The sequence below is a fragment of the Pongo abelii genome, chromosome 5 (genome assembly GCF_028885655.2).
Source record: "Pongo abelii isolate AG06213 chromosome 5, NHGRI_mPonAbe1-v2.0_pri, whole genome shotgun sequence".
Classification (NCBI taxonomy): domain Eukaryota; kingdom Metazoa; phylum Chordata; class Mammalia; order Primates; family Hominidae; genus Pongo; species Pongo abelii.
This window is the reverse complement of record NC_071990.2, coordinates 101,701,146-101,713,672: the sequence shown is the minus strand read 5'-3', so window position 1 is coordinate 101,713,672 and position 12,527 is coordinate 101,701,146. Positions and strand designations below refer to the sequence as shown.

The 12,527-nt window shown below is 32.7% G+C and overlaps 1 protein-coding gene across 4 annotated transcripts in view; it reads left to right on the top strand.

Moving 5' to 3' along the window:
* The window catches only part of ASCC3 (activating signal cointegrator 1 complex subunit 3), a 377,280-nt gene that overhangs the window by 73,869 nt on the left and 290,884 nt on the right, over window positions 1-12,527 (top strand). For all 4 annotated transcript variants that reach the window (XM_024248504.3, XM_024248503.3, XM_054557910.2 and 1 more), the window contains 4 exons: window positions 1,934-2,054; window positions 7,338-7,542; window positions 8,272-8,413; window positions 8,991-9,116. In XM_024248504.3, the coding sequence (XP_024104272.2) occupies window positions 1,934-2,054; window positions 7,338-7,542; window positions 8,272-8,413; window positions 8,991-9,116 (594 nt within the window). The remainder of the gene's footprint in view (window positions 1-1,933; window positions 2,055-7,337; window positions 7,543-8,271; window positions 8,414-8,990; window positions 9,117-12,527) is intronic.

Sequence of the window (12,527 nt, the reverse complement as noted above, 5' to 3'; positions counted from 1 at the left end):
ATACATACTTCCCCTTTTGTCACACAGAATATTAAAAAACATACATACTCATGATATGAAATTTACAAAACTAATAATTTTTATTGCTTTACTTACAGACATTCTTAAGTGAAGTTGGCTTTGTGTTGTTGTTGTTTGTATTTGTGCTTGTATGACAGTGAAGAATACAATCATTACTAATTCATTTGACACTATTTGCTTGATTTATACTAAGGCACCAGCAGTTTTACCCACCATTGCTTTTGCACCATCAGTACAAATGTCAACAGAATGAGAAAGGCAAATAATAGCTAAGTATTATCATGAAAATAATATTGACCATGTGGGCCCCTTAAGTGTCCGGGACTTCTAGGACTCTGTATGTCATACTTTCTTGATGGATAATTCTTTGAGGAAGTATGGAGGGTAAGGGAACACAGACATTATGTCTTGTCTACCAGCGTGCTTTATCCTTGTCTGTCCTAAACCCTTTCTGCCACATATTATTAATATCTTTTTTCTGAGGGGAGGGAGGGTGGGTGTCACAAGTTATATATTTACTTTCATATTGCTTGACCATTTTCCTGTTATCTTGCCTCTTTACTGCTTTCTCTGCTGTTTCCCTGTACAAGTTTCTTAACTTCAATTAATGTCTTTTATATTACCTAACTTGGTATCTTTTTTATTACAATATATTTCATATTCATTTCAGGGTCACAGTTTTCTGGAAAATATTCAACGGTGTTAATATAGTGCAGTGGAAATTTCTTTAGGCTTGGATTCAGATAGATGTCATTTTAGAAAACACTACTATTAGTTGTGTAACTTTGGCCAATTTTCGTAAATTTTCTAAAGCTTTATTTTCTTAAGTCCAAAAATAACAATAATAATACCTTAATTTGAAAATAGTATTAGGAGGATTTGCTTGATAGGATTAGCAAAATGCCTATCATAGTACCTGGTATATAATGTGTTCAATAAAAAGTACTGGCCAGTAGAATTAAAATTGATTGGACAGGACTATTCTTAATAATTCATTTTGTTTCTTTTGTTGTCCCTTTGTGTGCATACCTTCAGTAAAATGAACAGCAAAAAGAAAATATTTATTAAACTTTTAATGTCCATATACACAAAGTAAATTTTTATTTTATGGTTTTATTTGTGTGGATTCTCTGAGAATGGTTAGAATTTGGTTAATATGACATCTTCATATGCAAAATTAGAGTATTATATTTCTAAACAAGAAATATATATATGTATCTTCCCAGATCATACTTGCGGAAACCTAGAGACTTCCTAGAATAGTTATATTGTACAATTATGTAGTTGAAACTGTCTGAATCCTAACACTGGTTCTCTAACTCTGACATCAACTTAATCTTTGGTAACTACTCTGCATAGGAGAGTGGGATATGCTTCGGAAATTTTCATAAAGTTCTGTAAAGCACTTGCAGCACTGTGTTTTAGATTTCAGACTTATTTAGCATTTAAAATACATGTAAAAAATTGGCACGAAGTCATGATTCATTTAAACATTCTAATGGTTCTTTAGCGCTAAAATGACAGCTGTTGTATAGTTAGTTGTAAGAAAAATAGTACTCTGGACTCTATTTGGGAAAACCAGAATGATATGTTGAAGAGCAAATTAAATTATTTTAGAATTTCATTTGGTTATACCAAGAATTTGTTTTTCTGTGATTTGGAGTTATATATTCAAATCTTAATTTTTAAAAATTGAATAGTTTTTTAATTATATAATTGCAGAAAGCCTTTATAAAGCTTCTTGGCAATGTGAAGAGTCATTTTTCTTAGTTTAAGGTACCATTTTTGTTAAAGTTTTTGAGTATTTCTATATTAGTTTGGTTTTACACCTCTGTTGAATAGGTTGTTAATAACTTGAAAAAGTATAACTTTGAGATAACAGATGTTTGTTACTTTTTTCTCTTTTTATAAGCTGTTTGAACTGCTGGGACCTGAAGGACTTGAACTTATTGAGAAACTCCTCCAGAACAGAATTACAATTGTGGATAGATTTCTTAATTCTTCAAATGATCATAGATTTCAGGCTCTTCAAGGTAAGAAAGTGTGCAGTGGTCATTGTAATTTAAAGGAAATATTCATTGGTTAGCAAATGTTTTTAATGTAATTACATTTTTAAATATCTTTTGGTCTGTTATATAATTTACTGATATTACTCTGTTAAATAGATTTTAGATATGGCATATTATGAAAAAACGTAAGTGATCTAAATAGGAGGGCAGTGTTTGGGTATGGCAGTTTTTGGTAAAAGTTAAAACTACTTAGAATACACAAATTTCTTCTTTTATTTTGCATATAGGAGGTACACGTGCAGGTTTGTTGCATGAGTATAGTGTTTGATGCCAAGGGTTGGGATATGGATTCTGTCACCCAAGTGATGAACATAGTTCTGACAGGTAGTTTTTTAGCTCTTTCCCTACTCCCTCTCGCTCCCCTTTTGGAATCCCTAGTGGCTGTTGTTTCCATCTTTGTGTCTGTGTGTACCCAATGTTTAGCTTTCACAAGTGAGAACACAAGGTATTTGGTTTTCTATGTTAATTCGCTTAGGATAATGGCCTCCAGCTGCATTCATGTTGTTGCAAAGGACATCATGTAGTCATGATTAATTAAAACATTCTAATGGTTCTTTAACTGTAAAATGACAGCTGTTATGTAGTAAGTTGTAAGAAAAATATTTCTATGGACTGAATTCAGGAAACAGAACAATTTCTTCTTTTTGTGGCTATGTAGTGTTCCATGGTGCATATATACTGCATTTTCGTTATCCAGTCCACTGTTGATGGGCACTTAGGTTGATTCTGTGTCTTTCCTGTTGTGAATAATGCTGTGATGAACATGTGAGTCCATATGTCTTTTTGGTAGAATGATTGATTTTGTAGGGCGTATATACCTAGTGATGGGATTGCTGGGTCAAATGGTAACTCTGTCTTAAGCTCTTTGAGAAATCTCTAAACTACTTTTCATAGTGGCTGGACTAATTTACATTCCCACCAACAGTATATAAATGTTCCCTGTTTTCTGCGGCTGAGCCAACATCTGTTATTATTTGACGTTTTAGCAATAGCCATTCTGGCTGGTGTGAGGTGGTATCTCATTGTGGTTTTGATTTGTTTCTCTGATGATTAGTGATGATGAGCATTTGTTGGCTGCTTGTATGTCTTTTATTGAGAAGTGTCTGTTAATGTCCTTTGCCCATTTTTTAATGTGGTTATTTGTTTTTTGCTTGTTGATTTAGGTTCCTTATAGATTCTGGATATTAGGTCTTTGTCAGATACAGTTATTTTCTCTTGTTCTATAGGTTGTCTGTTTACTCTGTTGACAAGTGGGACCTAATTAAACTGAAGAGCTTCTGCATAGCAAATTTTCTTTAAAAAGAAAATATATATATACTTACTATGGGCCAGATAGTAGTGTAATTTCTCTCCAACTTTTTATTTTGAGAACTTTCAAACTTAAAGTTACAAGAATAATGCAATGAACAGTGTTTACCCTTCACATAGATTCATTAGTCATTAACATTTTGCTCTTCCTAGACCCTTTACACACACCTACTTTTTAAATTTTTGCTGAACAATGACAGGAAGTTCTAGACATCATGATACTTTACCTGTAAAATCTTTAGCACATGTCTAAGCACAATACAATTATCACACTGAGCAAATTGAACACTGATAGTGTCATGTATTATACATATTTTTAAATCCCGGAAAAATTAAGAGTTGGCTAGGGAACAAAAATTATTTTTATAAAAGCTTGACTTAAAACATAGCTGATGCGAAACTCAGGTTTTAAGTGATAAATAGCAAAACAATTTTTTTTTACCTTTACCACAGTGTTTTTTGCCAGCCTTACAAATAGTTTTGGATTTTTTCATATAAAGTATATTTTCATATACTTTAAAAAAGTATATGAGCGTAAGAAATTTGGCAACTGTCTTCAAACTATTCAACATCTATCCTTCTTGCAAGTTACGTCCTCATTTTCTTACATTTAAGATTGTGGCACTAAAAGGAAATGATAAAAACAGCTATAATTTAAATCTAAAATTTCTGACAGATTTTCTGTTTCTTACAGATTCTCTTGATTACTAATAAATGTTTTCAGAGCCTTAAAGTTCCCTTGAGATTGTAAGAAACTTGGAAAATATAAATTTAGCAGCTTTGTCTGCAGGTCTCTTTGTTCTTTAAGTGTATTGAACACTTCTACTCTGCCTTCCTCCAAGAGCGCTCCCATCTTGTATTAGTCAGTTCTCACACTGCTATAAAAATACTACCTGAGACTGGGTAATTTATAAACAAAGGAGGCTTAATTGGCTCACAGTTCCACATGGCTGGAGGCCTCAGGCAACTTGGCAGAAGGTGAAGGGGAAGCAAGGACCTACTTCACATGGTGGCAGGAGAGAGAAGTATGTGCAGGAGGAACTTGCCAAACACTTATAAAACTATCAGACCTCCTGAGAACTCAATCACTTGATCACTAGAACAGTATGGGGGAAACTGCCCCTGTGATCCAGTCACCTCCCACAAGTTTCCTCCCTCAACACCTGGAGATTATGGGGATTACAATTCAAGATGAGATTTGTGTGGGGACACAAAGGCTAACCGTATCACACCTGTTGAATAGTATATAATCAGAAATGCAGTAAGCCAGCAAGGTTTATGAGCATCTAAAATGGGTGTCTGCCAAGGGAAAAAAAATGAGTTTAAGCATCTTGTCCTGCAATGCTGTAAATTCTGAGAGTTTGATATTTCATTTTGTCAGTCTCCTAAATATTAATAAAGAGATATTTACTGATTCTAGCTTTTGTTTTTAAGACACGTCCTCACACTCTTGCTTAGGCTAGGGAGCAGTGGCACAATCAGGGATCACTGCAGCCTCAACCTTCTGTGCTCAAGCAATCCTCTCATCTCAGCCTCCCGAGTAGATGGGTCAACAGGTGTGTGCCACCATGCCTGGTTAATTAAAAAAAAAAAATTTTTTTTTTGTAAAGATGAGATCTCCCCATGTTGCCCAGGGTAGTCTTGAACTACTAGCCTCAAGCAGTCCTCCCACCTCAGCCTCCCAAAGTGTTTAGATTACAGGTGTGAGCCACAGTGCCCAGCCTGATTCTGCTTTTAATAGTGGTAATTTATTAAAATAAAGTTTAATATAAGTCTAACTTTACATATTTTTTGGAAACTGTAGATGAGTTTTATTTATGTTTATTATGTTGATTCCATAAATTTTGTTATACTAGGATAGCTTCTTAGAATCAATAAGCTTTTTGTATCAGTGTATTCTCACATTGCTGTAAAGAAATACCTGAGACTGCGTAATTTATAAAGAAAAGAGGTTTAATTGGCTCACAGTTCTGCAGGATGTACATGAAACATTAGCAGCTTTTGCTTCCGGGGGAGCCTTAGGAAGCTTCCAATCATGGCAGAAGGCAAAAGGGGAGCAGGCATCTTACACATCAGGAGCAGGAGCATGAGAGCAAGGGGGAGGCTCTACACACTTTTAAAACGACCTTTCTAAAAGGATACAAGCCTCTACATAGTTCTTCAGAATAACTTTGTGTTAGAATTACTGTTAAGGATATTCATTTCATTTTTGCATGTCAGTCTCTACAGTTAACCTAACCCAGCAAGGAGAGCCATACCTTTAAACATTCACTGCTTTACAACTTGATTTTTTGAAATTGCCTATTATACTCAGCCATACAAGATTCCAGTATGTTCTAATTAAGACCTTTTAAGCTTTCTATGAGGTAGACATATTTTCTTCTTTTAATTTTAATTTTATTTGGATGATCATAAGTATGTATAATATTTTATTACTGTCACATTTGCTTAAAATGTTAATGACATTAGCATAGCATTTAGTATGTCACCTAAAGTATTTACAGTTTTACGCTTAAAATCTTTAACATTCATTTCTGATAAATACATTTTTAAACATTCTGCTTAATATCTGTGTTGCTGATTGTGTAATTTTGCAGACAAGTTAACTTTTATGAAGAGTTCAGAGTACATGTGAAAACTGGCAGAATGTTGCATTCTTTTTCTAATACTGAACACTAATTATAAATTCTGTTATTACAGTAGGTATGTAAGACTTAACTGGAAAATAAGAGATAAAATACTTAGGAAAATGCTTTTTTCAGAACTGTAAAATTTAGTCCTAATATAGATGGGATTTTATTTTATTTCATAATTTTGAGACGTATTTTCCTTTTTAGGCCTTATAAAGCCATTATACAAGTTTTCCCTATGATTGAGAGTTTAATGACTTGTATTCAGAATCATGTAATGGGGCAGTAACAACTGTCTGAGAATTGTGAAGATTTGACTTAGAATGAATTAGAAAGCTAATTTTCCCATCTTGATGCTATTTTTAATTCCTTCTCTTTTCTGCGTTGGATGTTGGAATTTGATAAAATAATTTGCACTGTGCTCTGTCAGAGCATGGACAAAGTCTCATTCTTCATTGTCCTCCTAGCCTAGCTGCAGTGGCTAGAACTGAGTAGGACCTCAATACAATAAATGTTTATTGACTTGGATTACTTTCATATACATTCCTTTTAGTTTCTTTAGAGCTTCAATAAGTGAAGATACTGTTGCTTGTAAAGATTTAAACAAACACAGAAGGTAATCCTGTTGGAAGAAAATTTTTTCTCAATATTGAGTTGACCAAACCACAGACCTAAAGTGTACTTGGTGTAAACATTGAGATTTAATTCACTTGGTTTTTCCATTTTTTAAAAAACTGTGTTTCTGTAAAAAGGTGGACCATACTTTTGCTTTATTTGCTCTAGTCATTGTCTCAAATATGTCTTGAACTACTGCTAATAAATTTTATGTAATCTATAAATAGCTAAGTAGTAACATATGTGCAACTTAACCGCATAAGGTCTATTACATAGTAGAAATTTATGTCTAATATGGAAAGAGTTTATTTCATTACTATATTAACAGTAAATGCTAATTAGTATCGATAATAATTATATTTATTAAAATTATATAAACAAATTATTTCAAATGATAAAATTGAATTTTTAGGTTCCTAATGTTATATATAAGAATTTATAATGTGAGTGACATCGAACTGTTTAGTCTGTAGGAAGAAAATACTGCTGACTTTTCTTAAACCACCGTGTAATTTTATTTAGATACTGTGATTTTTAAAAACTCACCTTAAAACATACAATTGAATTTGTCAGCTTTAAAAAATGAATTGTTAAAGCCTTATATGTTGTGGGGTGGAGGAAAGAAATGGTTTTCATGAAGGTTAAATCATATTCAGATTTATAAAACATTGTGTTTCTTAAATTTGCTTCTTAGACAATTGTAAAAAAATTTTAGGAGAAAATGCTAAACCCAATTATGGTTGTCAAGTCACTATTCAGTCTGAACAAGAAAAGCAGTTAATGAAACAATATCGCCGTGAAGAAAAAAGAATTGCCAGACGAGAAAAAAAGGCTGGAGAAGATTTAGAAGTTTCAGAAGGACTTACGTGCTTTGATCCTAAGGAATTGCGGATACAAAGGTAATAAAAGCCAGGAGCTGAAAAATGCTTGTGTTGTAATTGCTGCTTTTACATATCATTATCATTTTTTAGTTTAGTCTTAGCAGTATAGATGATTTTTACTTTAAGTCACATTTTCTTCACAGAAGTTTGTTTTATGAATACCTAATTTTCTGGGATAAGAAAGCAATGGTCTGTCTGCTTAATTAGAATATTCTTGGTCGCATCCAGGTAGATAAGAGATTTAGATTATAGAGGTAAGCTATTTTTAGGTGCTGTGTACACACCACTAGGTTAAGATTTATATAGCTTACATAAATTTATTTCAGATACATTTTATTTCTGTGCTCAATGTACCTTTTAAAAATTGTTATTTAGAAGTAGAAAGGAGAAAAATAAAATATAAGCATTATTGTACTTGATTCTTTAAATATTGAAACACATTTCAAAAAAGAAATGTATACCTTGTTAAGTAAACATATTTGAATTGTGAAAAAACAAAATTAGAAAGAACATTAAATCAAACTTACCAGGTGGTGTTACCTATAAATAATATCTAAAAATGTACTGAATCCTATTTTGTCACTCAGAAAATTTCAGGATTCCTAAAATCTTCCTTTGTGTAGTTTAATTTCTTCTTTTTTATGGTGGAAGGCTACCTCCCAAAATTTTTTATAATTACCTTGTTTTAGTGTATGCATTACCTTTCAAGATAAACATTTCACATTAGGCCTATTTTTATGTTTACAGAGAGCAGGCACTTCTGAATGCTAGAAGTGTTCCAATTCTGAGCAGGCAGAGAGACGCAGACATTGAAAAAATACATTATCCCCATGTGTATGATTCCCAGGCTGAAGCCATGAAAACATCAGCATTTATTGCTGGTGCAAAGGTATGTCATTGTTATATAACTACTGTTCAATATGTCTATTCTAAAGAAACGATGTGTGGATTTTCCCTGTTCCTTCGTGAGTCTAACACTAGTTGACTATGCTAAATTTTATTTTAAAGTATTGGGGAAAATGACATAATGTGGTGTATGTAAAGCTCCTGACATAGAGTAGATAATGTTTCCCTCCCTTTTATTGTTTTTGCAATTTGTATTTTTGAGTTTTATCAGTTGCATTGCTGCTTGGCTAAACTTTATACTGTATGTTGTACATTTTCCTAATTATATGAATACATTTGTATTCAGGTATACCATCTAATTAGTGTATACTTAAAGATTTGTCAACATACTGTGGCCTGTGTGTTATATAAAATACCTGATATGTTAATGCTTTGTGTGAGTGGTTTTTTGCATTTGTTTTTGTTTTATTTAGGTTTGTTTTCTTTTAAATTAGCTAAGTTTATTTGCCAGTGCTTTATTATAAAACCAGTGGTGTTTTCTCTCTCTCTCTAAAGAATATTTACCAGAGCAAGTGTTTTATTTTTTATTATTATTGGATTTTTATTGTTGATGTTTATAGATGATTTTGCCAGAAGGAATCCAAAGAGAGAATAACAAGCTTTATGAAGAAGTAAGGATTCCCTACAGTGAACCAATGCCACTCAGCTTTGAGGAAAAGCCAGTTTATATCCAAGACTTAGATGAGGTGAGATGAGCCTTTTATAGAGTTGGTAGTTTTGAGGCTTGGTATGTGGTATGAATGAATTTATACTGGAAAAATTGTTTTAAAACATTATTAGTTGGCAAATACAGTACAGACATATATAGTTGGTTACTAGACAATTACAGTAGGAGAGTTTAAAAATATATACACTATATTTCTTCATACATTAAACAAATGTGTGTATTTATGTGCATATATTTCTATGTTTTATGTTTTTTTTTTAGCTAAGATTTTGTTTTAACTTATGTAAACTGATTGAAATAAAATGTTAAAGGATTTATTTATTGTATTGATTATATCAAATGATCAACCTATAATAAAATAGAATACATTGGGGGGGTGGCAAATTCTAAAGTAGTTTTAAATTATGAATAATGTTTGCCTGTGGAAAATTGGCATGAATATTACTATCTTTATATCCTTTGCTTGGATTCACCATTTGTTAAAATTTTGTCACATTTGCTCTATTTCAAAATATAATATTCCTTAGTTTAGGTTAAAGTATTCATATTATTGAAAGTTAATCTTTTCCATATCAAAATTAAGTTGCTGTGGTTTTTCATATATGTTCTATAGAATCATTCAGAAATAACAAATAATACAGGCAAGCAAAAACAGCAGCATAAAGCGTCATAAAGAATACTCACAGCCAACCAAAATGAACTTCATTCTATATACATGTATCCATATATATTTTCTTTTACAAAATGGAATTATATCAGACATACTGTTTTGTGTGTGTATATGTAGTTACATGTGTCTTTCTGTGTCAGTAAACATATTTCTGCAGCATCAATTTATCACTACATACGATTCCATTTTACGCCTTTATTCTAAGATAACTTATAGTTTTAAGTTGTCTTTTACAATAAGTTCTTAGAGTAGAATAAAATTCTAGTTATATCTTCTATATCATAAGTACTCGTAGAACATTTTTATAATCCAAGTGCCTCGCTACTATTTAAGTCCTAATCTCTTCGAAGAGGCCCAAGTATCAATATTTTGGGAATGATTTTTTGAAGCTCTATGGTTGATTCTAAAATATAGCTAGGACTGACAGCCAATAAAACTAAACAATTATAATACAATTATTATAAACCTTATCAATCATTATAAGCAATATCATCCTTAAGATTTATTAAGTTTTATTTTATGTATTAAATATTTAATTTTAAGGTTTTTTTTGTTGGTTTGTTTTTTGTTTTTTGTTTTTTTGAAAAGGAGTTTCACTCTTGTTGCCCAGGCTGGAATGCAATGGTGTGATCTCAGCTCACCGCAACCTCTGCCTCCTGGGTTCAAGGGTTCAAGCAATTCTCCTGCCTCAGCCTCCCAAGTAGCTGGGATTACAGGCATGCACCACAACACCCAGTTAATTTTTGTATTTTTGGTAGAGACGGGGTTTCGCCATGTTGGCCAGGCTGGTCTTGAACTCCTGACCTCAAGTGATCCACCTGCCTCAGCCTCCCAAAGTGCTGAGATTACAGGCATGAGCCACCGTACCCGGTCTAAATCTTTAAATTTTTAAAAAAGCATCATTGATATTTATTTAAATTAATAATGAGTGAAACAGGCTTTTTAACTTTTCTATCATACTTATTTCTAAATAAGTATTTTGTTCATTTTTATTTGGATTATTGGAGTAAAAGAGTTTTTCTGAGTAGGTTAATTCCCTCTGCCACCTTAATGTGCGTATCTTATGTAATCTAATATATTCACAGACTCTGTGGATTAGGATGTGGAGATTTTTGGGGAGCATCATTATTCTGCCTACCACACGTGATGTAGATGACCACAGTTTTTTTTGTTTTTGTTTTTGTTTTTTTTTTAAACTATTCACCTACTGACGGACATTTATTTTATTGATAGTTTTTGGTGAAACTATATTCATCTGCCATAACAAAAGACCACAGACCAGGTGGATTAAAAAACAGAAACTGCTTTTCTCACAGCTGTGGAGGCTGAAAGTCACAGATCAGGTGGTGCTAGCAGATTTTGTTTCTGGTGAGGATTTCTTCCTGGCTTGCAGGTAGAAAAAAAAAACCTTCTGCCTTCTTCCTGTGTTTGCACATAGCCTCTTTTCTGTGTGTGTATGAAGAGAGACCTCTGGTGTTTCTTCCTCTTTTTTCAGGTTCACCAGCCCTATCAGGTTAGGACTCCACCCTCATGACTTCATTTAACTGTAATTACCTCCCTAAAAGTCCTGTCTTTAAAACAGTCACATTGAGGGGTAAGGGTTTCAGCATACGAATGTTGAAGGGCATAGTTCTTTCCATAACGCAGATAAAGCTGTTATAAACCTGGTATGCAGGTTTTTGTGTGAATATAAGTTTTCATTCTGTTTAATAAATGTCCAGGAATGCATTTTCTGGGTCATATTGCAACTGCACGCTTAGGTTTTTAAGACACTACCAAACTGTTTTCTAGAGTGACTGTACCATTTAACATAGCCATGAGCAATTCGATATAATCTAGTTTCTCCACATACTAACCAGCATTTGGTGGTGTCACTGTTTTTTATTTTTATTTTAGCCACTTATATTTTTATATATTGTTTGTATTTTTATTTTAGCCATCTGATTGTAGTGATTTCTCATTGTGGTTTTAATTTGTACTTTTCTAATGGCTAATAATAATTGGAGAATAATACATTTAAGTGAAATTTGTCATTATAAATAAACCGTTTGCTATCATATCACTGTAGATATTGATCTTGCCAGACATCATAAGCTTGAGTAATAATACAGACCTTGGGAGAAAAAATAGACATTAACAGAATGTCAGATAGTTTAGTAGATGTTTCTTTTGTCTTGGATCTTTTTTGTACCAGGTAGGATCTTTTATGTGTCAGAGAAAGTGCTGTTGAAGATGAAGGTCTGTCATTTTTCACTGAGATCATAATTGCATGCTATTCCTAACTGTCCTAAGATGCTTTTATGTCCTTTTACTGACACATTGGATAAGTTTAATAACTTCAGTAATGTGATTAAAAACTTAAGGAGAATTTAAAAATTCTAGTACATGCAAAAATACCATTAATGACATTAAATGGGTTTTGTACTTTCTTGGAAAGGGAACAATGTAAAAAATGTAGATGCATCTCTTGATTAGTCAGGAGTCACTCAGTTGGAACTCTTAGGAATCTAAGTCAAAGCAAGCAAGGGTGACAATTTATGGCTTTTCTACCTGGATTGTCCAGAAGTAAAGCTGCCTATGTGCCCAGCTTGGCATATAGGCTCAAATGATGTCATCAGATTTTTTTCTCCTCTTTGTGTCTTTTTCTTTCTTTACCTCCATTTCCTTTTTTTCTTTTTCCTCCCCTCTTCTCCTTTCTCTTACCCACTCCCTTTTGTATTTCTCTTATTATTTTTCATCCCCTAATTCCCAGATAGGCTT